Source organism: Amblyomma mixtum, chromosome 3 (assembly GCF_055824585.1).
Source record: "Amblyomma mixtum isolate Tamu chromosome 3, ASM5582458v1, whole genome shotgun sequence".
Lineage (NCBI taxonomy): Eukaryota > Metazoa > Arthropoda > Arachnida > Ixodida > Ixodidae > Amblyomma > Amblyomma mixtum.
Window position 1 is genome coordinate 334222017 of NC_143014.1, and position 25973 is coordinate 334247989.

The window sequence follows — 25973 nt, forward strand, 5'->3', positions numbered from 1 at the left end:
TCTCTGCAACTTTAGTTTCAACATGTGGAAAGATACTCAGGCCAAAGCAAGCAATACCAGCTGCTCTTGCAATTCTTCAGCGATGATACTCAGAATAGATGCTACACTAATAATGAGATCAGCTTTTTTTTTTCCTTTCTGAATCATATGCTATAGTAGTAATACCTCTGTTACACGGGACGTTGCATGTCATTGGCAGAAAATGACATTCACACCAAATGTCATTGAGAACTGGCCTTCCCGTTCTACACGGGTGCACAATATGGCATTTGCTATTGATGGCGATGTCCATCGGAGAACTGCTATGACAACAAAACGTTACAAATCATGGTTTTCATATGCATATGTTCTGTTTATTGTTAGTAGCACACTGTTAAACATGAATAGACTCTTTAAAAATTCGTTGCAACGCCATGCGACAGCAATAGTCAACAAACAATCCACTGAAATATCCAAAGCAAGACAGGCTCAAAGCCGCTCACGATGACCCCTCCCCTGACGTTGTTAGCAACTCTCAGTACTACTATGGACTAACTTCATATCTTGTGCCGTGCAGTATACAGCATACAAAAGCTCAAGTGGACTTCTGTCATAATAGAAACACCCACACTGTTTACTTTTTCAAAATTTATAGCCTGTAAAATATAAAAGGATTCGCAACAACTTATTTGAATAGCATGACCCGGCATTACATTTTGGGCACAACTGCTCCATTCTTTGGTTTTGGTCCTTCTGTCCCTTTTTTTTCCCTGCCAAACGAATTGTGTTCTATTTTTGCAGAAACATGCATAGCTGTGAGGTCAGCACCAATCTATGCAAGCTCCAATCAAAGACCTGTCAGACGTGAGGCCGACAGCCCGTTTTGCACAGATGTCTTTCCTTACCAGCCACAGCTCAAAGCAAACAGGCACATCATATCATGAGATCAACTCGTGAGGTTACTAATGTACCACGATATCCGCATCTGCACCTCGTTAATGCCTTCCAAAAGGAAGAAAAGCTACAAACAATACATACCACTATAGGGGAGAAAAAAGTGGTTTCACGATGCCTCCCCCACAACTGAATGCAAGGATGAGCTGAACATTTGGTGTGTCTTTCAGGTGGCTTTACCATGTCACAAGAGGCAGTTCACATTAATTAATTTAAAAAAAAGTATCATTGGTGACCTGCTCTCCTAATCAGATCCAACATTCTGAAGCATATTTTTTTCCAATGACGAGGGCTGCTGCTACATCACTCTACAGCTGCATCAGCGCTTGTGAAGCTCTCCCACATGCAGCTTGGGAAGGCGGCTTCTACCGGATTGGCTCACAAGCTAGTGCTGTACAACCCTTTAACAAAAATATGTTGCAGGTGTCCCCACATCACCCTTTCCGAATAGATGATCACGCAGAAAAGTTATTTAGGACTCGGACTCGTGCATTCTTATAACTTTGCTGCATTGACTGAACTGCATCATACACCACAACAGCCGGCTGTTTATAACCATTTCATAAAGATGCTGAGCAATTTGAGAAAAGGAGGTGGTGCCAGACTTTGCTGCACAACACAGCAGCAACATTATCAGCTAGGTGTTGAGGCTTGATGCACTCAGTGCGTGCCAGTTCAGGCAGACAACATAAAAGAACACCATTGCCTGTCATCCTTCTCAACGATGAAAAAGGGACACCAGCTGCACTCAGCCATGTGATCCAGGCAGCCAAGGCCCACCTGAGCCACACGACCCCAAACAGCCCATTTTCATTGGACAGACTGCAGACCTGAAACTGCATTCAATACCAGCCACTGGTTAGGAGTGACGGCACCACAGTTGCCGTAGGCTACCGCACGCACAGAGTTTGGATGAGAGTGTGGCATCTATGCCATGGTCAGCTATGTCACAGTCTCCAGAGGCACCAACTACTGATTGAAGACACATACAGTATGCTTCCCTAGTGTCAATCACACCCCTGGTTCAAACATCCACGCAAAAGGATGTGCAACACCTGCAGGCAGAATACTCTTACGCAGTCTCTGTCACAGTAATGACATAACATGCACACATACCAGTAAACACAAGAATGTTGCCGAATGCTATTGGCACTCAATCTTTTCAACGACCATCTTCTGAAAAATGTGGCGAAAAAATGTATCATTCTGGAAAACATATGATCCAAACCTACCATCGAGCTCACTAACAAAAGCCAGTTATAATGAATGCTCATTTATTACGAACAATGCCTGTGCTACCATCAAAATATGTATTGGAGCAATGGCACCGCATGTCGCATAAAACAAACAAGCATAGCCGCACTGCTTGGTTAGTGTGAACGAGGAGACACCATAAGCTCAGCATCATGGCCAAAAAAACTCGCCCTTCCTGCGGAGCAGAGGTTGTCTCCCGGCCACCTTTTGACAGATAGTATCAATCAGAATTACGTTAGGTTATGAATGTGCTTGCTTGGAAATTATATTATCCGGGAACATATTCACCAAAAGAAAAACAGTAACTTAACGGGGTAATCCGTTTCTTGCTCAAGATTTTGATGGTATCAATCAGGCGATTGAATGAAATGAGATCACATAAATGAGGTTCTACGGTATGTCAGCAAGGCTTCACAGCAGCAAAATATAGTGCATATTGCCATGTATACGTCGGCATCTTTTTACCAAAACAACCATTTGAAAATGGGGCAGGATGACCCGTAAGCATAGCCAACCTATTTTCAGGGTCCAAGGTAATTCCAGTGGGCAGCGGCTAGCACACACATTGTGACAGTGCCTGTTTCTAGCAAAATGCGTGGACTTCACATGTAAAAAAAAAAAAGTCAATTTGTAGGTGCAAACCACTTCCGCTCACAAAAATTCAAACTGGACGCTGTTCACCCTTGTGTAACTGCCAGCTTGTGCTGGCAGTTGCTTTCCCAGAAGAGCGGCAAGTAGCTGGCAAACTTCCAGCAACCTCTGGAGTGTGCATCGTGGCAGAAACTGAATTTACAGGACACTTATCAGTTCAGCTTACCAGGCTGGCCAGCCAGGCCTTGAGCGAGTGTAAAAGATGTGGCGTTCTCTTCCTTTTGATCTCCATTTTTGTCATTTGCCTCCAACTGCTGAACTTGCGAATATGCCATTACGCATCTGTTGCTTTGAGCTGTGCTCATGCCACGAAGCCAAACCACACAGCAGAGCATGCTGCCGACATTTATACATCCTCCTCTGGTTAGCCAGGGGGAGGGGGGCATCGACATATGTTTGAAGTCAACATTCTTTCGCCACTGACTTATGCACGGCAATATACAGTAACGTTTGTAGTAGGCACAGCATCACATACATAACATGCGATTTTGTGAAAAATATTAAGGGTCAATAGCCCGATTTAATTTGTGGCCACAGAGATCAGGCAGGCCTAGTGCTACCCAATGCACGGAGAGATGAGCAGGTGCGGGTGCAAATGAATCATGCACATCTTTCTATTTCCAAGCCCCAACATGTGCTAGACCAAACCACCCAGACTGTGGTGGTGGCATGCAGGGTTTAATGCCCTGAAGCAACACATGAGCTACGATGGACGACGTAGTGGGCGGCTCCATTGTTTTAGACAACCTGGGGTTCTTTCATGTGTGCTGATATCGCACAGCACACAGGCACTTTTACACTTCTCCTCCACTGAAATGTCGCCACCGCAACAGGGATTCGACCCTGCAACCTTGGGATCAGCAGCCGAATGGCAAAGCTACTGAGCCACAGCAATGGGTCAACCATCAAGACGGTTCAGTGTATTCAGCGCCAATGTTTTCAGTGCAATGCAAGATATCCCGTGCGTCTTGTTTTTTTTTTTTACTGTGCAAGGAGTGCAGTGCTCTTTCAGCAAAAAAACTGTGGTTTGTGTGTGTCCGAAACCTCCATCCTCCATTGCCCCAAAGTGGATTGGAACTGATAAAATCAGACTGAGGCACCTTCAGGGCACCCTCAGGGCCGTGGACGTGCCTCCCTGAACCACCCACTGACAGAAGTGCACCTCCACCCACCTGAACCAAAAGTAACAGCAGAACAAACAAGCGACAGCAAAATCAAACTCCAAGTTTGAATGGGAAGGCAACCAACGTAAAAGTGAAATCTACAACCAATACTGGTAACAAAGGTTTGCAACATCACACTGCATGATCCCCTGTGCCCTTTTTTTTAGGTTCCATGGTACTCTTATTGCATGCCACCCGCTCAATACCATCTCAGAGAGCACTGGGTTTGACACAGCAAATGAATGCACAAGCGAGCTGTCCACAATGTGCTATCCTGTGTTTGGAACAAAAAAGGTTATACCAATGCAAAGCACCGCAGAAGCATTCACAAATTTCACATGCCATCTTCAAATGCTCACTTCTGTTTAAAAACATAGCCTTGAATGACGCTATAAGCGGTGCACAATGCACCCCGGCTGCACACTGTCTTCGCAGGGTTAGACTGGGGACTGCGGTGCAGCGTGCTACAAGGTGGTGAGGATGAGTCATAATGCCAGGGCCTTTGCCTTGCAACTGAATTAGTATGTCAGTTTAACAAAATTAGTGCGCTGGTAGCTCTGTCTATGGAATGCTGCTGTTTACCAATTCTTTTCAGGGCACCTGTGCTGACCTGGGGTGTAAGCGCTGACCATGGGCTGCACTGCAGGCTGCATTGGAGTGGGCTGCAAAACAGCGTCTCCAGACGACTGCTGTGAAAAGCTCCGTGGCTTCACCACTGGCTTGGGGGAGCCCTCCCTGACAGCAGGCTGTGGCAAAGGCACTGCCACGGGAACCTGCTGAATTGACGGCAGCCGCTCATCCTGGAACCATGGCAAGGGTAGATTTACTGTTAGCTACAGTGGCCTTGCATAGCTGTCCACATTTCAAATGAAAACCTCTCAGGATACAACTCAAATGAAAGTTTATTTTTACCTCTTTTGATATGGCGAATCTCAGACTGCATGCTTTGCACAAAATTTGTGTACATGGGATGATGCTGTCTCTGAGAATTGCGCTTCAAGTTCCGGCCAGTTATTACACGGTCGCTTTAACCGAGACACTTATGGCCCTCTCCACTTGACCATCCCTGGCTGCCCAGTGCGTTGCTACCTAGGTTAGTGGCGCTCTTAGGCGGAGGGGTAGTGGCAATTACAAGAGGCAGAATACAACAGCGACAGAGGAAGTTGCCAATGAACTTGCAAATGAAGACATACTACGTGAGCACTTACAGTAAAACCTCGATAATTCGAACTCGGTTAATTCTCAATGCAGATAATCTGAAGAATTTTTCCGATACCGTCATTTCTAAAGCAAATTTTGCCGAATAATTCAAAGTGGCAGTCTGCACCAGCCCAGTTAATTCGAAGACCTGGGGTGGTACACGGCAATCCCCAATCCCAGTTCCGTTACAAACCGGTGAAATGGCCGTCCCTTAGAGCCATGAAGCGGCACAACAGAGCGAAGCCGATGCTTGATATGCGAAGCGCCCCAGCCCCAATACTCAGCGAACTTGGCAGAGCGCCAAGACGCCACATGGCAGTAGCTACATGGAATACATGGGTGTGTCCTTTTTGGTTTTTTTTTTCCAGTTGAGATAAACGATAACCAGTTATAATGAACGGATTTTCCAGTTTTCTCAATATCGTTAAAAGTGGATTGCACTGTGTACAGTAATCGCAAAGTTAGTCCAATATAGGTAGTGTGTTCCCATGACTGAATTTTTTTACTGGGTCCCGTTTTTTTTTTGCTGTGCTCGGTTAAATCCTGTCGAATTCATACATTTTTCTCGGTCCCAGTGACTTTGACTGAATGAGATTTTACTGTATGTATGTAGCATTAACATTTACTGTTACCTAAATAGTACTTTAATCAACTCTTCAATGAAACTTATATTCACAACATCGTGATCTGTTGAGCTGAAGCAGTACAATTACAATCTCACACAACAAGACACTCCAAGCCGGCAGCAGGCTTTTGTCGTTTAACATTTCAGTTCCACAATCCTGCAAGAAAATTCAGAGAGCAGGTCTGAACATGCAAAAGGATGCACAGCTGCACACTGAGCCTCAAGCTGGCAAACAAAGCAGCGATACAAATGTTCTGGTCAGCAGCAGCATGTCTTGCACACCTTTCCTGTTGGTAGCAAGTGTCACAATGGCACAAACCCAGAGTTTGCTTAGTACTTACAAGAATGATGAATGAACTGCAAGAGATGTCAAGGTCTCTTACTCAGTGCCAGTGGCACGCACCATCATACACACACTCACAAAAAGAAGTTAGCTGTAAAACGAAACTGCACTGCACAGCTGCGTCGAACAGTCTGGCTCACACTTTTCCGCAACAGCTCTGTTACCTCGACTTCCGAGTCACTGCTAGGCTGCGCAGGCACAGCTCCGGGCATGGGCAGCATCTGGGCGCCTATCTTTGCCATGCGGGAGAGCAGTCGTGCCTTGTCGCTCTCGCCACCACCACTCGCCCCTGGAGCTGGAGATGGTGCAGTGGCCGGCTGCTGCTGCGGGGAGGGGGGGGCCAGTCTGGGGGTGCAGAAGGTGCTCGTGACCGGGCTGGTTCGTCTGCACTGCTGCTTGGAGGAGAGGAAAGAGGGAAGCCTGTAAATGAACTGTTCTCCCTTCCAGTCAGCACTGGCACAGGAATAGTCAAACCCCCATCCAGGCCCTGCATTGCAAAGCCTCCCATGACTCCTCACTGTCCCCTAAAGTGGTGGATAAGCTTCCCCTTTAAAAGTAGAACGTCATTCATGACATTATCGGGTCCCGTTCACATCGCCTCATGCTCATAATTACTCATGTACTGATCTGATCAGTACAGGTCTCCAAGGCACTCATGAAGTCAAAGACCATAGCATTGACCAGTTCCACCTTTATTTAAAGGTGCACTGAAGAGGAATCTGAACTCGTCTTTTTGCGGCGGGAACTCAATCTACACGTTCCGAGCATTCTTAGAAACCTCGATTTATTGCCCTGTGTGGCCGATTTCTTTCATTAATCGAATGAACGTCCGGCTCCCGCCTTTTTTTTTTTAATTCTCCCCGTACGATGGGCGGAGTCGACCAACGCGTGGAGTGCCTTTCACCCAGTCCCGTGGTGGCTTGCCCCTCTGCCATTGGCAGAGTAATACGTAGCAGTCCGTAGAAGCAAATAGTCCGCGCAGATTTTTATTTCTGCGACTTTATTTGGCGGCTATATTATCCGCGAATGAACCTATTTATTCACGGAAACCTAAAAAACAACATAAAGCGAAAGCAAAGCCTCCACGGAGCTGGCTGAAAGGCACTCCACGCGTTGGTTGACTCCGCCCACCGTACGGGGAGAATTAAAAAAATAAAGGCGGGAGCCGGACGTTAATTCGACTTAATTAGGGAAATCAGCCACACAGGGCAATAAGTCGAAGTTTCCAAGAATGCTCGGAACGTGCAGATCGAGTTCTCGTGGCAAAGAGACGAGTTCAGATTCCTCTTCAGTGCACCTTTAAGTAGAACGTTCCTTCAATGCTTTTATGGTCATGAAACTTCTCCGTAACGCTATGGGAGAGCTTCATATGTTGACCGCGCCTTCCACGAGGAGGCGCTAAGAGTCCTGTGGGGGCAACGACGCGAGGGAGCGAGCGTCTCTACGGCCGCGAGTCTATGCATAGAATGGGACTCCGGCAATGCGGCAGCAACTATTTTCTCTTTTCACTCTGCCTTCGTTTACAAAATAAGCACAGTGCACGTGACGTGCAAGCCTGCAATGCCGAATACTTGCTGCGTGACGGGTTGCCGCTCCGGCTACGGAGGTACGCAGGAAAAGGCCCCGCTGTTCTGTCTGCCAAGCGACGCCGAGCAGCGTAAAATATGGAAGCGGGTGATACCCCGACAGGAAAGCGGTGGATTTAGCTTCGACTCCAAGCATGTACGTGTCTGCGAGAGGCATTTTGCCCCACTGATTCGGTCTCACGAGTTTATGATCAACAGAGAAGCAGTGTAGCTGCAATGCACGAGAAACCAAAACTCAGGCCCGGCGTCGCCCACGGATATTCGAAGGCCTACCAGCTTATTTAGGCACGAATCTGTGACGATTTTGCATTTCAGACAGCTGTGCTCTTCAATGTGCTGGTGGCTTTTGGTGCGAAAGCACTACTTCATGGGATGAAACCCAACCAAGAATCTTGTGGCGTCCCTGAATTTAAGGGTGCGGCGGCACGAACGGATCAGCTTCGCTGGCCACTGCACGAGAGATCTATGCTATCGCAGCAGCCGATCACGCCTGGTATTGTTGTTGTTGTTGCCTCAAAAACGATGGCACATACCCACGGTGGGAGATTCGCCAGGGTTTCGTGCAGATCCAAACAGGAAAAAACTAAACTGTAATATACTCTCGCGCTGCGCGCATTGTACACCGTCGTCTTCATCAACGTCCACCTTCGGAACGAACACATCAGACCAGCGTAACCTCGATCACAGCTTAGCTTCAGTCTAATATCGTCGCCAGACGTGCCAACGACCCAGCAAAGCAAAACCATGAGCCAAACAGCCTAAACACATGCGTTCGCACGTCTGCTGGGTTTAACCACGTTGAACACCTAGCGCTTTTTATTTTTTGTACATGTTTCTCCGTGATTTATATCATTGCTCATTTTTGGCTTATTGCGTGACCGCTCACAGCTTGTCTCTTATTTTGGTAGCGCGAAGCGCGCACATGAGCAATATTTCCTTGCACTCGTCAGCGCCTCCGTAGTCACAGCGTGAAAAAGTGTAAATAAATGGCTTATGTATCAAGAGTCTTCAGCAGCTGGCTTTGCCACCTCCGAAAGTGTCAGCGAAAAAAAAAAAAATGAGAGCACCATCAAACTACCGCTGCATTCGTCATGTGATCACTCTTCTAGCGCGCACTCCAGTTTTTAAAATACCGCCATAACGTCATGTGTTCAGCATTATTGAGATTGCAGTATTTATCACAAGGTAAAAGCCAGCCTTAAGCATTCTTGTGCACTTAGATGAAAGCGAGGACTCGGTCGAGACAGGCACAACCCAGACACATACAGATATGTTACTGATCGTTACGCTAGATCTCCAGAATAACGTTGTGGGCAAGTTGTGGTAAAAATGAATGCAAAGGCTGGACCATTGTACGAAAATCGCTTTGTTTTGTGAAAAGCAACGAGAGAAAGTAAGCGCGTTAATTGTTTGCCAGTAAACAGCCGCTAACAAGGTTTACTAGGGGCCGTCGTCGATCATAGAGGGTTTTTAGTGTCTCGATGTTGCAGCCAAGCTTTCAGGTGATAACCGGTAAAGTAGTGTCCATCGTAAGCCCAAATACCGATCCCCAGCAAGCACAACTACCAAGCGAATATGAGCCTGTTGGCCGGAAAACAGCCGCTGCAAGCAGGGCTCGCGCTGCGACTCGTGCCCCCTCGCCGACAGCCGCGCCACTAGCGGCGCGCGCTGTCCCTATATGAAACTTTGGCCGGAGTTTCGTGACCAGAAAAAGCATTGAAGGACTATGGTAGAACCAACGTGACTTCATGGCCTATGGGTAATGTGCCCGCCTTGCAATAAGAAGGTCCTGGGTTCGATTCCCACCCAAACCCAAGTTAACCCAATTTTCTTTTAATCGTATTAATTCTCCAGTTCCATCGCGATTTTTCTCTCACGGCCAATGACGTTGATGTCGATGACACTGGCTGTCCTGCGACACACGACCCTAAACACTCTTGCATTAAAAAAAAAGAAAAGCGGGCAGGGAGGAAGGCATCAATCGAGTGGTTGTTCATGTCATTTCAGGTGTTGAAGACTGACATAGTGAATCAAAATCAACAGAGAAGAGAAGTACTCTTTTAATGGACACTGCATTAGTGCTATTCTTTTTTTCCACTTAATTCAAATTAAACACCAAACTCTTGATGCCACCGGATGGGTGAGGCTCTAGAATTTTCTCGAAACACGCATTACACGGGCTTTGTATCAAAATTCAATGCTAAGTAACGATCAAAGCCACAGAAGCAGTCTTTTAACTCAGATTTTTCAATGAACAGTCCCCAGTTTCACCACATGGCTGCTTGACACTTACCTCCAATAGAAACGGTTAATGGTTTATGTGGTTTAACGTCCCAAAGTGACTCAGGCTTTAAGGGACACCTTAGTGGAGGGCTCAGAATAATTTCAACCATCTGGGGCTCTTTAGCGGGCACTGAGAACACACAGTACATAGGTCAAGAGCATTTTGTAGCCATTGAAATGAAACTGCCATGGCCAGGATCGAACCTGCCTCTTTTGGGTCAGCAGCCGAGCCCCCACGGCGGCTCCTTCAATACAAATGTAAATGCAATAATCAGGGATCTGACCTGTTAACACGTGCACAGAAACAAAACATTGCAGCTGCACGTATTCAGCCAATTCCTTTGGGTGCTATGACTCCAAATAGGCACACAGTGCTGAACTGAAATGAGGTGTGGCAGCACTAAAAGCAGCCAAAAGAAGGCAGCAGCACCAAAAGCCAGTTGAAGAAATGAGATTAATGACCAGAACAAACTGCCATGTAAACGGCACAGCATTGTGGCCTTAAAGGGACACTGAGGACAAACTGAAGTTGGCAGGCAACAACATGTTACAGTATTCTAATGACAAAGGTGCTACTTTCACTGAAAAGAGAACTTTTGCAAGCTAGAAAATGTCAAGAAAAGAAAAAGCGTTGTCGCCATCGCCAGCCGTCTCCACAGAAAACTGCGGTCGGTCAAGACAATTTCTAGAGCGCAGATCCCCGAGGCTGGGCTACAGCGGTGCATCAAGACAGCTTTTTGAGAGCAGATCCACTAGGCTAGGTTACACTGCTATTCATTTGCAAATAGTTATCAAAGAGTCCTTCTTGGTCTCCTTAACCCAAATCCAAATTTCTAAGCGATAAATGAGCCTTTTATCGCCGGACAGACAAAACATAGCCACAAATAGCCATAATACCGATGTTTAAAAAGAAAAAAAATTCTGACGGAGTTGTCTTCAGTGCTCTGTCCCTTAAAGAGACACTGAGGAGAAATTGAAGCTGGTTTGTATCGACAGAATACCAGCTCCTGATTACAAAAACACCACTCATACTGACAACAAAGCTCTTGTAACGTAGAAAAGAGCAAGAACCAAAATACAGGTATCGCCGCCACAAGCCAAACTCGCAAGTACAAGCGTGGTGATGTCATAGGACAAAACAGTGTTGCTGGAACCAATGGTTCTAGAAACACGAGAAGCCATGAATCACTGAGGCGCAGCCAATGCATGCGCAAATCTCCTTGCCGTCGCCAGATGGCGCCACGTATCCGGCAGCTACGCGCGCACCTGCAGCATCGGGACCAATCAGCGCCTGCTTTCCGGCAGTAGGCGGGCTTCCGGTATTCCGCTAGCGCAAACAAGGTACACGGTATGCTAAAGGTGTCTGTTTACTAGAACTTCGTTGACGACTTCGAGAATGGGATCCATTGTAACGCTGGCAAAACGCCGGTGCAAACGTAAACGAAGCGACGGTAGCGACGGCCGCAATAGCCGATAGATGCCTTCAACGTACGGCCGGGGGTAGCTTTGTTTTCGGCTGCTGCCAGGCCGCACTGCTGGCCGTCAGAAATCACGGAGTCTGCATTACATCATGTGCACGTCATGTTTCACGTCACTTAGTCCTGTCGTCATAGGAGAATCCCAAGTTTGAATCAGAGCGGCGGGAAAACTTTTTCAACTTCGAATCCAAATTTCTTAGAAATAAATGCATCTTTCGCTGCCAGCCAAGTGGCAACAAAGCCATGAAATGCCAAACTATCGGATTTTGCTGTAAAAAAATATTGATAGAGCTCTCCTCACTGTCCCTTTAACAACGGGGGGAGAGCTGCATGCAGAAATTGACGTATCATGGGAAACATTTCCCTCGTCTGCTGCATAGCACAGTGGGCACATGCCATGGACTGGGCCACCGGGAGCATGCAGCCATCATCCAAAAGTGATTTTAGCATGCCCCTCTACTGCCCCAGTTTTCCAACTGCCACTGGCACAGGCAAACCAAGACTTGCCCGTGCAGTGCTCCTCGCACTGAAGACCTTTAGGCACGTGCAAATATTTGATAATTTCAAATATTCGGTCGAATGGTAAGGTATACGATTTCGTTGTATGGTCTTTGAAATTTCAAAGTATTTGTCTCGAGCGAATAATGTTTTTCGAACTCTTGCTTCGTGTACTTTCAGTTCGGCGTATCTCATCCGGGATGGCACTGAAATGTGTGAGCGAGCAAAGCCCTGACTCTGCGCCGCATGCCTGAGCTCTTGCACGTGTGCCAGTGCTGGTTTGCTGGTGCTGGTATGCCGTGGCCATTGCGGAAGTGCAGCGCCCAGATCTCTACCTGCCGGATGTCTGCGGCTGAACTACCCGCAGTGCACCCGTGCCCCAACCAGAGCAAAGTGCGATGCGCTTCCGCGAGCTGTCAGTAGTGTGCATGCACTGATTGGTTGAGACGGGGCAGGCGTGCAAACAGCCAGCCGGCACCTGGCACCTTCTGGTGTCCTCAGGGCAATCTGCACATGCGCTGTGGCTCACCGTGGAAGTAGATAGCGCTATGCTAAATCTGTCCGATCTGAGGATCCACGGCTCCCTTCATTTCCACGGAACGAGTCTGAGCTGGGTGTACCTGCTGCAGCCGCTCTTCTCCGCATGGAATTTGCTAAACAAGCGCGAAGCCGTGAGCGCGAAGAGGAGCTAACACAAGGCACATGGAGATGGGTGCCACTTTCCCACGCCTGATGCGGGGTGGCAGTGGGCGCAGAGTGCATACGACTCGCAGGTGTGATGGAGTCAAGCCACTTATGAAGCAACCGCTGCACAACAACGCAATCGCACTTAAGAGCTGCAGTTGGAGGCCCCAGTTGTAGGTCTCACACCCCACAGATAAGTCAGCACCACATGTCGATTGGTTACCCTGAATTGCCGAGGCCATTTTTACAGAAAGTCGACATGGCTTCAATGAGTGCAGCAAAGCTGCAATGTATACGCTCTTTTTCATGTAATGGCCTTGTGCATTTGAAAAATACATGGTTTTTAAAATGCCGTTCAATCTTTCTTGTGCACCAGAAGTATCCGAAATATTTGCTTCAAAATTATTCTAAGAAAATTACTATTTGCCTTGAATTCGCTTCAAACCATATAAACCACTATTCTCACATGCCTAATCCCCCAAATGACCCGCCCCCCCCTTAAGCCTCCGCTAACAGATTATGTGTGTCAATTCAAATGTACAACTTAAATATCCAGTTCACTCGTTTATTTCAATATTCTCGATGGTGAGGGCTGTGAACAGGCCTTCACAATAAGTGTGGTAGAATCTAAAGCCACACTCACATGGCACGGGCAAAACATTTCACACAATAATAAAAATTACAGGGTAGAGCAGTCACATGCACCCATGCTAAGAGATAAGGAGGAGATGTCTGGCCTGAGAGAGATGCTCAGCGGCATACAGTGTGAACAGCTGGGCTACTCTGTTCCTTTCAGCTTAACAAATCATGGCACCACAACTAACAGACAAGGAGTGAAGACAAGCTAGACAGTGTTTGTGGTGTCTTCAGACCACAGCTCGTCTCCAGCCCGTTCCCGTTAGTGTTGGCACTGGTACCATGTTTTGTGTTCTCAGCCTTGCATTGTTGTGATGCATGCAGCTTTTAAATAGCTTGTGCACAGATAATCTGGCAATGTAAAAAGAGAAAAAAAATAGCCTATAGTAGGATGCAACGTGAAAAAATAGCAGTTGCTAACAATGGGCCGCAGTCCGCAGCATCTTGTATTACTCCGCTGGCCAATCACAATAGCAATCGAAATGAGCTTTTTAAAGTCCGACTATACCAAATAATCTACATACCAAAATTCTAGAGCTCAATCTTTTTCTCATGATAAGCTTCTTGTTTAGGTAACAAGAAATGTTTAACTAGCAGACTACTTTTTTGTCATGGAGGAGTTCTGTCTGCTGAGGCTGAATGAGGGCGGAGCTTCACTGCACACTTAACTTGTATCCGACAACAGGTAAGTGCTTCAGGCAACAATGCACAGTCAACTGCCGTATCAACATACATGTAAGGGCCGCATCCTGTTTCCCCGAAGAAAATATTCCCGAAGAAAACATTTGAAAAAAAAAAAAGAAAAATATCTGTGTATGGGCTGCACTTTGAAAATTGGCCCTCACATCTGGAAAACAAGTGCAGCCCTTACACGCGTTTATACGGCACTTTATCACATCACAAAATGTACCAAGGATAAGCACAGTTTTAACATTTTCAACTTTTAATAGCAGGGTCAATAATGCTAATTATTTTGAAGACTTGGCAAACAAAAATGCCCATGAAAGAACAACACTGTGCTCACCTGCAGAGGTAAAGCCAGTTTGTCCATTTTTATATTTTAATTTGACATTGCTACTTATCTAGTGGTTGTTGTAGCTTTTTGTCAGAAAACACTGTTACATGCCTATATTTCATTGTTTTCAAATAAAACTTCAGTGGCTGGTCAGTTCCTGTGTTCAACTACCCTTCCTTCCTTTGTCTTTCGCAGGTCATTACGCTTTAGGATCTCAAGGTAAAGTCAATGAACTACCTCACAGAACTAGCCTGCTGGCCACTCCAGTGTAAGTTGCACACGGGAGACAACCTCTGCCACAACGTCAGGTTTTCACTCATCCAGACCACAGAGGATGAAATGGCCAAGCCAGTGTGGGGGGATGAGTTCGTCCCTCACCACAGCACCAACTACGCCATCTGTACGATGCATAGGAAGGGTCACAGGTTGCCACAACTGAACGAAAGGGTTATCATCCCCTTAAGTACATACATGATTAAGTACGAAAGAAATGCACAGCTAACCCATGTGAAGAGCTCCTTGCTTCTCTTTTGTCAGTGTCCACAGCTGCAACAGAGACAGGAGTGGACGGTCGGGGGGTGCTGTCCTTGGCTCCCGACTTGGGCTGCATTTGAATAAAACAAGGACACAATTACCAGCAGTCTTCGAAGGCATTTTCTAGTCCCTTCAAGAGAACTGCAGAGCATGCCAACATTGATGAAGCAATTCAAAAAGGGCCACAGCAAATGATCCATGTCACTGATAACAGTGCTATTTCCTCACCAACAATGCTGCCATGCCATCAGGTTGAGTCGCAGCAATGTTAGAGATGGTCAAACTCCGCTAAATTCTGCATCTCAAGGTTGCACACGGGCTAGGAAGGATGCCGTACAAACACTCAAGGTAAATTTTGAGCACCTGCAGTAGTCCAATATGCTCTAAAATGTACGTATACGCATCGGTGTTTTGCCTCCATCCAAATGTGGCTGCCACGGCTAAGTACCATACATGTGGCACTGTGCGCAGTAGCAAAATATCAACCTCTCATCCACCATGGTGGGCACTAAAAAAGGTGAACTTTCAATGCGTACTACCAATGTACAGTCATGGTCAGAATTACCTGCAACGCTCTGGTTTGTGTTTGACAGAAAATGAATACGCTGCACTGCACAGTACCGGGCATGCTGCTCGGCAGCCATATGCAAAACTTTGCAGTAGCACCCAACTCGCAGTGCTTCGTGTCATCAGCTCGTACCACCTGATGTGTGTGTTGCAAGTCATACTGCGCGCAATAGTACAGTCGCAGCCAAAACAACACTGAGCATGCTTTGGCGATCAAACTAATCAAGCGGCGAAAATTAGGAGGTGTCTGGTAAATATGCTAGCAAATGCCACTCATGTGCTCACATATAACCCCAAGAAACCGTCATGTTTTCTAGCGTGCAATGTTCATGATAAGATCATAAGTGACACTAATGTGCAAGATTCCCTGGTCAAAACGCACTGTGTGCAATGGGCAGAATTCCAAATGTTCCAAAAGTCCTCCTGTGCAATATCGATGATAGGAATGAGTTGCTGCAATCACACCAGCGAGCATTCACTGTGGCCTCTCACACCTCTGATTCTGTGAGCGCCAGTGGTGCGGTATGCACTGCGAGTACTAAGCAGTCATGTGCAGCCATAAATAAATCTAGTCAGCCGTTAAAAGATCTGCGTTAATGTATTTCCCATGCTTATAGATTCTGGATGATACGAATATTTTTCACAACCCCGTGAGATTTATAACACCAAGATTCTACTGTATACAGTGAAATCTCGTTGATACGATTCGGCTAAATACGTTTTTCGGCATAATACGTTTTTTTTTTGTTCCCGGCCGATGCCCTATAGAGGTAATGCATTTTTGTACGGCTAATACGATTGTATTTCCACGTAGGTTTGGATAATACGATCACGGAAACGTCTTCTATAAATCTCGCGCAGTTTCGATTCTGGCGCCACGAGGCAGCAAAAGTGTCCTAGCGGGAGACGACAGTAGCTGCAGTAGTCGTAACTCTCCTAGCGCTCGTGGCCGATTTTTGATGTTGGACATGACCTTTGCTAGATACGTGTAAGAATCACATCTCTTCAATTATGATGATGACATCAGAGCCAGTCCTATGTAGCGGGTGGCAGAGGTACTAAATTATTGCATCGAGCGAAACGACAGGCACGGCAGATTGAAAACGTGGCGACACACGCTTTGTATGCTCAAGGCTCGGCTCGGCCTGAGTCCGGCCGTCCCCCAGCACAGCGCCTGCAGCAGTGTGGCGGCCTCTGGGAGCAATTTTCGCAAGCTCGCACACAAAACGCATCGAAGCACACTGGAGGTTTTTACCGCCATCTATTCTAAGATATAGTACTCACGGTAAAATCACGTGACCAAGAAGCAGCGATTAGCGCATGCATTGGACGATGCGCTGTAGGCTTTGTTGGCTTTGTGCTTGCCATTTCTCATTGCCATTTTGGTGTCCCGAGCGTTGAGCTTGCACTTCACACTTATCGTTTCTTCTATTTTGGTGCCGCGTTTCACCCGTGCGCTTCACCATGTCTAGGAAGCGTAAAGCGTTATCACTGAAAGAAAAACTCTACATCCTCGCAAAGGTCGACAAAAATCCGCAGAAGAAACGTGTAGACCTGGCACGCGAACTTTGTTTGCCTGTCTCCATGCTGAACACGATCGTCGGCAAGTGAGATGAAATTTGGAAGAACATTCAAGTCTTCGGCGCCGCCGTGAAAGAAACAAGGGGCGCCCAACATGGCAAGATGGAAGACGTTCTACTGGCATGGTTCAGGGAAGTAAGGGCGGCGGGCGTTAACGTGGACGGGACAGTTGTTCGCGAGAAAGCTGATGAGATAGCACTCTCGTTGGGCATCGAAGATTTTAAAGCTTCGGGCGGGTGGCTCCATTGTTTTAAAACACGGCATGGCCTGTCTTATAAAACTGTTTCCGGTGAAGGAAAGTCTGCCGACCAAGATCAGGTCTCCAACTGGCTTTCGACTCTGCCGGTGGTGATTGCTCAGTACCAGCCAAGGGACGTGTTCAACGCGGATGAAGCTGGGTTGTTCATCACCCTTCAGCCCGAGAAAAGTCTCAGCATGAAAGGTGAGACATGTCAAGGCGGAAAAAAAAGCAAAGAAAGAGTCATCGTATTGTTGTGCTGCAACGCTGATGGAACCGAGAAGCTCAAGCCTACTGTCATTGGCAAGTTCAGGAAGCCATGCAGCTTCTCGCGTAACCCGCGCCTTCATGTCGTATACAAAGCAAATAGGAAGGCATGGATGACCGGAGGCCTTTTCACAGAGTTCCTCACCCTTCTGGATGACCGGATGCATGCTGAGAGCCGTAGAAGTCTTCTATTTCTCGACAATTGCGCCGCGCACCCTGTCGGTACTTCGTGGCTGCAAAATGTCAAAGTAATTTTCCTGCCGCCCAACTGCACCAGCCACTTCATTCGCTGCAAAAGGCGTTTGCTGCTGTCGTGTGTTCCAATGATTGAGTGGCAGTAGACGTTGTCCGCCCCCATCGCCCATGGCACGATAAGGCGAACGTACTGAAAAGTAGGCTTGCACAACCGGACCAGCGCTGGCACTCTGCCAAGTTTGCTTCTTCCCCCCCTTGCACTAGAGTTAACGTCAATTAAACACACCGTGGTGTTATCCCTGCGCAGCATCTTGGCGTGCCGCCAAGGAATGCACTGTGGACCATGACAGTTTTTTTTTTCAAATTCTTAGGCAGAAATCGGGGGTGGGTGGGTTCATTATGTGAGTGGGTTCGTTACGCGAGTAAATACAATACATATACTCTAATGAAAATGGTTCCTGTCAGTTTTTTCGCGGCCATTCGATAATTCGAACATCGGATAATTCGAACTTCACAGGACCGGGAAAAAGTTCGAATTAACAAGCTTTTACTGTATTATCAAGAAGGCATCTTGTGCACTAGACAAAATTTTAATTTCACTGTACGTGGTTGAGAGCAATTTTTTCATACTTATGTTATTGCGTTATTTTTTATGCACGGGGGGTGTTCACTGCACATGTAAAAGCAGAAGCTATATATGTACTATCGGGGACAACAGTTAGCGGGACGGGAGTTCCTGGAAAATTTTTTATTGTACTCCACCTCGCTACCCAGTCGCCTGATACTGTACGCAGGTATTAAAGGCCTCAATGCTCCTTCCTCTGGAAACAATATCAGGCGACTGCGTAGCGAGGTGGAGCACAATAAATGTTTTTCCAAGAACTTGTGCCCCGCAAACTTTAGTTCCTGACAGTACATGTAGTCTCGTACAATAAATTTAGTTGTGAGTGGCGGATCGTCCTGTCATCTTCTGTCTCGTTTCGGCAACTTTAAACCAAGAATAACAGTTCTATGAGGAGCGGTGACTAGCTCCAAAGCTCTGTTTGCTGTGGCTTTCATACGAAGCCGGCAAACCGCAAGCACTCTGCAATCAGTGTGCTATGAGCATGCTGCTAGTGTGCACTGACCACATTCTTGCTTCAAGGCTACAGATAAGCTGGTCTACTGGCATATTTTATTACTGAGTTATAAATACATCAAACTGCTTCAATCTGGCACAGACTGTATGGTAGCAGCAGCCCAGGATTAATAGCATAGCTAAAATTGAGGCCATCATGTGCCAAACACCAGCAAGGCATCAGAAATGGCATAGGAGACAGAAATATGGATTAAAAGCATCATTAGCTGACAAGGTTAAGCAAGGGTAAAGGATGAAAAAATGTTATTTTTCCGCAGGGTGCAAAGGCATGTTAAATTATTGGTCCTGAACTGTTTTCATAATACCGCATAAACACATGTAACGGCCGCACCCTGTTTTCCCAAAGAAAATATTAAAAAAAAATCCATGTAAGCACCACTACTCAACTTCCCACCACTCACACGGGAATATAATGCAAGCGCACAGGAGGTTCCAGGTGTCGCCCATGAATGGCATCAGAGGCTGCTGGTTATCATCATCTTTTTCATTAACTTTTTCCTCCCCTGCAAGCTCCCGCTATGCACACCGGCATCAGTATCGCCAGCTCCAGCTTTTTGTGACTGTCAAAGGCACGGGAGTTGCGGTAGCGTGGTAGTTCACTGCAGTTGTGACTTTCGTGTGCTGCCGCCAAGCGTTGCAATTTTAGCACGATTGGAAAACACCTTAACAGCTACACGGCTGGGAGTTTGCTCTTGAACATGGCAAGCATGCGGTGGGCAGGAAATCCGACGTGGATGAGAAGTGCTTCCGACGAGGGTGCAACCAAAAAGATGCAATGAGGAACACAACCTGTAGAAAGCGCACTTTCCGAGGCAAGCTGCTCTGCTATGAGATGGAAGTGCAGAACAACGGCTATGCTTTGACAACGGACATGCTGCAAGACTTCTTGTGGGATGAGCATGCACCAGAGCACAGCACCAGTTCAGAGTCCGAAGACTCCGCAAGTGATGACTGAACGTAGAATAAATGCCACTCCTTCGCCGATTGGTGATATTTTACTTATTTTTTTTTCGCACGGTGTGCACATCGGCTGCATCCCAAAAATTGGCCCTTGAATCTAAAAAAAAGTACAGCCCTTATGCGCATTTATACGGTACTATGTGACACGGGCTGAAAAATCAAATTCATTCAAAGGTTACACAGAAAGCAGGAATAAAAAAAAAGAAGCAAGATAGATACCTTCACATGTTTTCCTCTCCCAATCTTAATTTTTTGAGGCTCATCGCTGTCAGTTGTGTCAAAGACCTGAAAGCAATCACAAATAATTCATAACTTCATGTTATTAGCCTGAAAACACCCCACACACAAAAAAAATGCTCCACGCCATTTGTCCCGACAATCGATATGAGTGCACTAGCAGTAATCAGATGCGAAGAAGCCAGGTCTGCACATTTGAATATTAAAGTACAATCAGTTGTGAAAGCTACCTGGCTGAAACCCCAGTGATCAGAGCAAGCACACGAAAGCATGGCAATGCAGTGATCACAGCCATTTCTGGCTTTATGACTGAAGCTGCACAATAACTTGGCTTCCATTCATATGCTCAAGAGAAAAAGTTACCATGGAGTGCCTTTTGGCAGTTCAACTTTGTCTCCTCTTTCGCTAAGTTTGTTTGTAATAACAAACCTGATGCCCGCAACAAATGTTTACATCGGGGATGCTCCACATGAACACAAAACAATACAGGTTAAAACCTCAGTCCCCTCTACTCTGCAAGCACAAATTTCTATGAATGCCTCATCACCCAATGTTCACTTTTTGAAAGAGTCTTAGAACGCATTTCAAGAGTAAAAAACAATGCCTGCAATAGCAGAGAGTGAAATCACGACTGTCTCGCCATCCTATCACTGTCGCATGTGATATGCAAGGCTAGCAAATTAATCTGAGACAGCCAAGTACTTGTCTCCTGGAGGGTCAGTCTCACTAGTGCCAGAAGCAATTTCTGGTGAAAAGTGGCACTTCTTAAGGATTAGTTGCCGAGGCATCACAAGCAGAAAAACAGCACAGAAGTCAGGCATGCATGTGTGCTACAATGCAGGGAATATGACAGTAACTGATAGATTAGCTTGCTTCAATTGGAGAATGAAATGAATGCAAGAACACACAAATGTGTACTAGAAGACAGTGTGTCCATGATAAAAGGCATTTCACTCTGAGCTTGACGAAAATCAAGGCTGAAGGTAAACAAAGAAGCTCGAATACATAACTAGGCTACAAAATCGACAAGTATGGAAATATGGGTTACGCACAAGGGACGTTCACAAGAGAGACAAAACAGGACTAACGAGGGAGTGTGCTTGTCCCGTGTTGCCTCTCTCGTGGATGTCCTTACGCTCATCCCATCTTGCCTTACTCAACACGAACCAACTTGCCCAACAATGCATCCTGCTAAAAACAGACACTTTGAAGGTTGTTTGGGACCATGCTTTTCAGGCAATCTCTCCCAAGTTTCAAAGAAAGGTTCCCTTGAGAGTTCTCTCTATGCTTATTACTTGCTACGAAAAAAAAGTTTTGCCTTTGATGCCACATTCTTTGCTGACATCAGCCATGTCTGAAAAAAATATTTCGATACTGATGCGAGGGAAGCAGTACAGGCCTCCATAGACAGGCTATGTGCTTTGTAAAACGATCCGAAAAGTGAACACTTTCACATATTGGCATAACTGCACCTTTACACTTGAACAGAAAACGAAACTGCAATGGAGACCATTTTTAGACCATCCAAAAGGCTTACGAACTCAAAATCAATTTGTAAGCATTTCATTAGTCCAGAGCAATCAAATAACGATGCCTCTTGCAATTATTTCAGCACTTATTTGGCAAGGAGAGGTGTTTTTCCAATTGATGATCTCAGGGATAAGGGTGAGTGTCTTGGCTATCACAGTGACTAAATTCATGACACCAAGCATGATCACCCATGCATCTGTGATGTCACAGCACACTATACAGAAAGAAGCAGAAAAGGGCAACCATGCATCATGAGAAGCTTGAACTAGGCTTGCTTACAACAAACGAACAAAAGAAAATGGATAGCAAAAGATTACATCACCCCAAAAGCCGTATTAAATGAAATCAAGAAAGGCTACAGGCTAGCATAATAAAGGAGCAAAGCCAGGCTCTTCCCATTCACCACCTTGCTTTGCAGCATTGCTTGTTTCAATCAACAGCAGCCATGTAGAACACAAATGCAAGGCTACCCGTAAAATACATTCCAAAAAGCATGCAGACTGACAACATTAATGAAGGCATTTTTTTTTTACCTTTTCATGCTTTGTTTTTGTACTCTCATTCAAACACCACCAGAAAAAGAATTGCACTATGTACAAACTAAAAAATGTGCCCATAGTCGGATACAACTCAAGAATGCAGCAGCGGATGCCCTTCAAAGGAGGCCCTCCAGTCAATGGCATCGACTGCTTCTCATGACATCACAGTTGATGCCCTCGTGTGAAAGTGCCTCAGTGAAATGGGATTAACCGCAGCGTCATGACAATTGGCCGACGCTATTGGCTGGAGGGCCTCGCTTGAAGGGTATACTATGTCGCTGCATTCTTGGCTTGTAACTGACCATAGTGTTACCACAGAAACTCTGAGTACTGTTATTCATCGAACAACGACGGGTGGCTTCAAGGGAACACAGAGAAGCAAAGAGGGCGCACTTATCTGAAGAGGAAATAGACAAAAAATGGGAATCTTATCGACAAAAGAAACAGAAAGTTCAGGTCCTAGTCCAGGCTAAAATGAAGCAGTCCTCTGATAAATGGCTGGCTGAAGTTCGCAAGGCAAATAAAGGGGGGCCAAGAAAATTCTGGAACCATATAAGCTGGTTGGGAAACACAAATCAAAGAACGCAGGAACAGATTATAGATGCTGAGGGAAAATGTTTAGAGGGAGACAATGCTGTGAGCTACATTACGTCATTTATAGATGCGTCTTTTAGCAAAAACAATGGGGTAATCTCCCCAAGTGTGGCGGCAACACAGGACAGCACAATAGAGAACAGCTTAGAACTGACTAGTCTTAACTGGGAAAAGGCGGAAGTGAATATTCCTAAAACCACATCCGCAGGGATAGACGAAATTCCAATTAAGCTGATTAATGAACTTGGCCCAAGAAGCAAGGAAGCGCTGATAAAAGCATTGAAGACAGTCATAACAAATCAGCAAATTCCACACAGCTGGAGACAGAGTAAAATAAATTTGATTCATAAAGGGAAAGGAGATAAGATGAACATAAAATCCTTCCGTCCGATTATGATAACGTCTGTTATGTACAGGCTGGCAATGCAGGCGGTGAAATTAAAAATGCAGTTATGGGTAGAAGGTAATTGGATACTCGGAGAACTTCAGAATGGGTTCAGAAGGGGTAGGAGCTTAGATGATGGCCTGTTCGTGCTTACCCAATGCATAGAAATAGCTAAGGCGGAAAACAGACCTCAGTTTTTAGCCTTTCTGGACATAAGCGGTGCATACGATAACGTGAACAGGGAACTCCTGTGGAGCATATTGAAAGATTTAGGTATCAGTCATGAGATAATTGATTTTCTACAGAAAATCTACCGAGATAATGAAGTTGAAATTACATGGGAAGGGAAAAAAAGTACCACAACTTTAACGAAGAAGATGACACATGTGCAGTGTGTGGTAGATCTGTGGAAACAATTGAACACCTCATAATCAAATGTGATGGTATCCATCCGGATGTCGATGCAGGCGCAGTCACTCTTCCTGAGGCCCTAGGGTTTAAAGATAACAATGGTCATGTAAATAAATCTGCAGTGGAAGTCAGCAAAAAGCGATTGGAGGATTGGTGGCTGAAAAGCAGAGATGTGGCATAAGGTTAGAATTGTAGGAAACCATAGGTAAAGATGATGGCGAATCTTGAGAATTGCCAACACAGTAAACAAAAAATAATAAAGAAAGAAAAGCTGAGCATGGTGGCAATTGCCACCACCTCGTTTCAAAGGGGGTGCTCCTATCCATCCATCCATCCATCCATCCATCTCTTACAGCTTACAACTCTGGTCATCACAATGCACTGTCGCTCATAGTGAAGGAAAGTGCGCAGTAAGCTGCCTCACATACTCAAAAATTACATCACAAAACATTATCTTTGAAGACATCTGCACAACTGATATTGTAGAAAGGTGGCCTTTAAATTCAGAATCACTTTTGCGCTTAAAGATCACTTAAAAACTTCAATACCTGCCATCTGGCTATCTACTACAGTAAAAGAAAATGTCAGTACACTCGCCTTTTTCAGGCTGTGTTCACTAGTTATGAGCCAAGCAGGGTATTCAATGAGTGCTGAGCTGCCACGCACAAGGCTGTCGCCATCACCTTCCCCGGGAACCACCAAGTCCTGGCAGATGCAGTAGCCGAGTTCGGCAAGGCTACCACCAAGACTCAGGGCCTTTGCTACAACAGCCTGAAATGGGAGTGGAAGAAAAGTTAAGCCCACCAGCAATGCAGGAGAGGATTGGGACAGCATGTTCTGACCACTTTCACAAAATACACTTGGTTCAGCACTACGAGAACTTCCTCCTTGTTGTGTGCATGCCACACACTCATTTTAACCAACAACAATCACCGTCACAGCTCTCAACAAGCAAAAAAAATCTAAACCCTCATAATCTGAGTGTCTTGAGAGGAGACAGTACGTCGACCAAAGGTAAAAACTATATACATTCTTCACTAAAACAGACAGTGTCATAATACACGACTAAACCAGAGCAGCAAGGACTTGTCTGAAAAGGATAAAAGAAAACCTTCCAAATCTATCAGGAAAGGTGCCAGACTGCTCTCTCTTTGTATACTTAGTCTGAGTCTTCAAGAGTTGATAGGAGATGCAACCAACCTGCTTTAGAAAATTGATGAATCCTTCTTCATTGCCAAACTTCACAGACCAATTGCAGCGCTTCTCATTGAAAAAGCTCAAGAAGTTGTTCCCCAGGAGCTGTTGCCACAGATGAAGCAAGAAAAAAGCTGTGCCCATTAGTACTAAGTAGGGAATAAAAAAAAAATGCAACTTGGATAAAGGCACCAAAATACATCAATTCATTAAAAGACCTCCTCCTGTACAAACTGCACCAAAACGCAACAACCTTTATCACTGGTGCAAAAATTATTTGAACCTGAAGGATGGAAGCATAGCTACAACAGTGCAAACGACAACGAGCACAGAAGAACAGGCAAGGCTGGGTGAGTTGGTTAGCCCCGCTAGACTATACAGAGCATCCCGTTGTCCTGCCCTTTCTTCTTTGTCCGCATGTTTTTGCACTGTTGTAACCACGTCAAGTGTGACTGGCATGTCTGAAACTGAAGTTGAATTTCAGTCGCCCAACTAAAGAATTTCCACACACAAAACTACTCTTTTTTTTAAACTCTGCTTAGCCCAAGCTCAATGCACCAAAGCAATAAAACCACAACAAACCAAAAGCATTCAAGTTACTCATGTTCTAAGAATCATTTGCATGCATTTGCACAAGACAATGGCACTAAGGGATGATGACTCTTCAGTGGTTTCCAATATGTGACCATATGCAAGTGTCACCCATTATGCTCTATATATACTATATATAAGGCCCTTCATTCTCAGGTAAAACATGGTTTCACCCGATTCTTGCAGCCCAAGCATATTTCTTACAGATTGAGTTAAACCCAATTTCTACCCGATAATCGCCTTCTAGAGAAGGAAGACGCCCAGCAAAAATTAGCACGTATCCAGTGCTGAAGAGGAGTGTTTTCAGTTGACTGATGATTTAACCCTCTTCTAACACTTGTCATTCATGACATGGCTTAATTCCAGGATAAGATCAACAAGTGTGTTTTAGGAGCGAGAAAGACATGGATACTGGCTAGATGTTTTATTGATATTGCTTTTTCAACGCTGCTAAAGCGACACCTTGCTCAAAGGCTCCTGTGCATTTAAAAATAGCCACTGTGATGCTGAATGAATGTTTTCCCAGTGCACAAAGGCAGGCAGGTCTTGCACAGACAGGGAAGTGCTGTGCAAGAGATGGCAGTGCACAAAAAAAATTACTGCACATTATGAGAAAAAAAAAAGCATTTGACCAGGTAAACAGTTCTTTAGAGCAATTTCAGT

General features: G+C 45.7%; 2 protein-coding genes across 3 annotated transcripts in view; both read right to left on the reverse strand.

Moving 5' to 3' along the window:
• Positions 1 to 6390, reverse strand: part of LOC149356011 (uncharacterized) — a 38067-nt gene extending 31677 nt beyond the window's left edge. Inside the window, exons 1-2 of the mRNA XM_089576236.1 lie at positions 6248 to 6390; positions 4612 to 4687 (exon numbers count right to left, since the gene is read on the reverse strand). Coding sequence (XP_089432362.1) covers positions 4612 to 4687; positions 6248 to 6390 — 219 coding nt within the window. The remainder of the gene's footprint in view (positions 1 to 4611; positions 4688 to 6247) is intronic.
• Positions 4662 to 25973, reverse strand: part of LOC149356012 (uncharacterized) — a 29479-nt gene continuing 8167 nt past the window's right edge. The window contains exons 5-10 of one of the 2 annotated variants that reach the window (XM_089584069.1): positions 24726 to 24868; positions 24123 to 24296; positions 20049 to 20114; positions 14853 to 14953; positions 6334 to 6561; positions 4662 to 4801 (exon numbers count right to left, since the gene is read on the reverse strand). In XM_089584069.1, the coding sequence (XP_089440195.1) occupies positions 6399 to 6561; positions 14853 to 14953; positions 20049 to 20114; positions 24123 to 24296; positions 24726 to 24868 (647 nt within the window). In that variant the 3' untranslated portion in view covers positions 4662 to 4801; positions 6334 to 6398. Of the gene's footprint in view, positions 4802 to 6333; positions 6562 to 14658; positions 14748 to 14852; positions 14954 to 20048; positions 20115 to 24122; positions 24297 to 24725; positions 24869 to 25973 lie in introns of those variants that run through there. The other variant, XM_089584070.1, reaches the window with a different exon arrangement.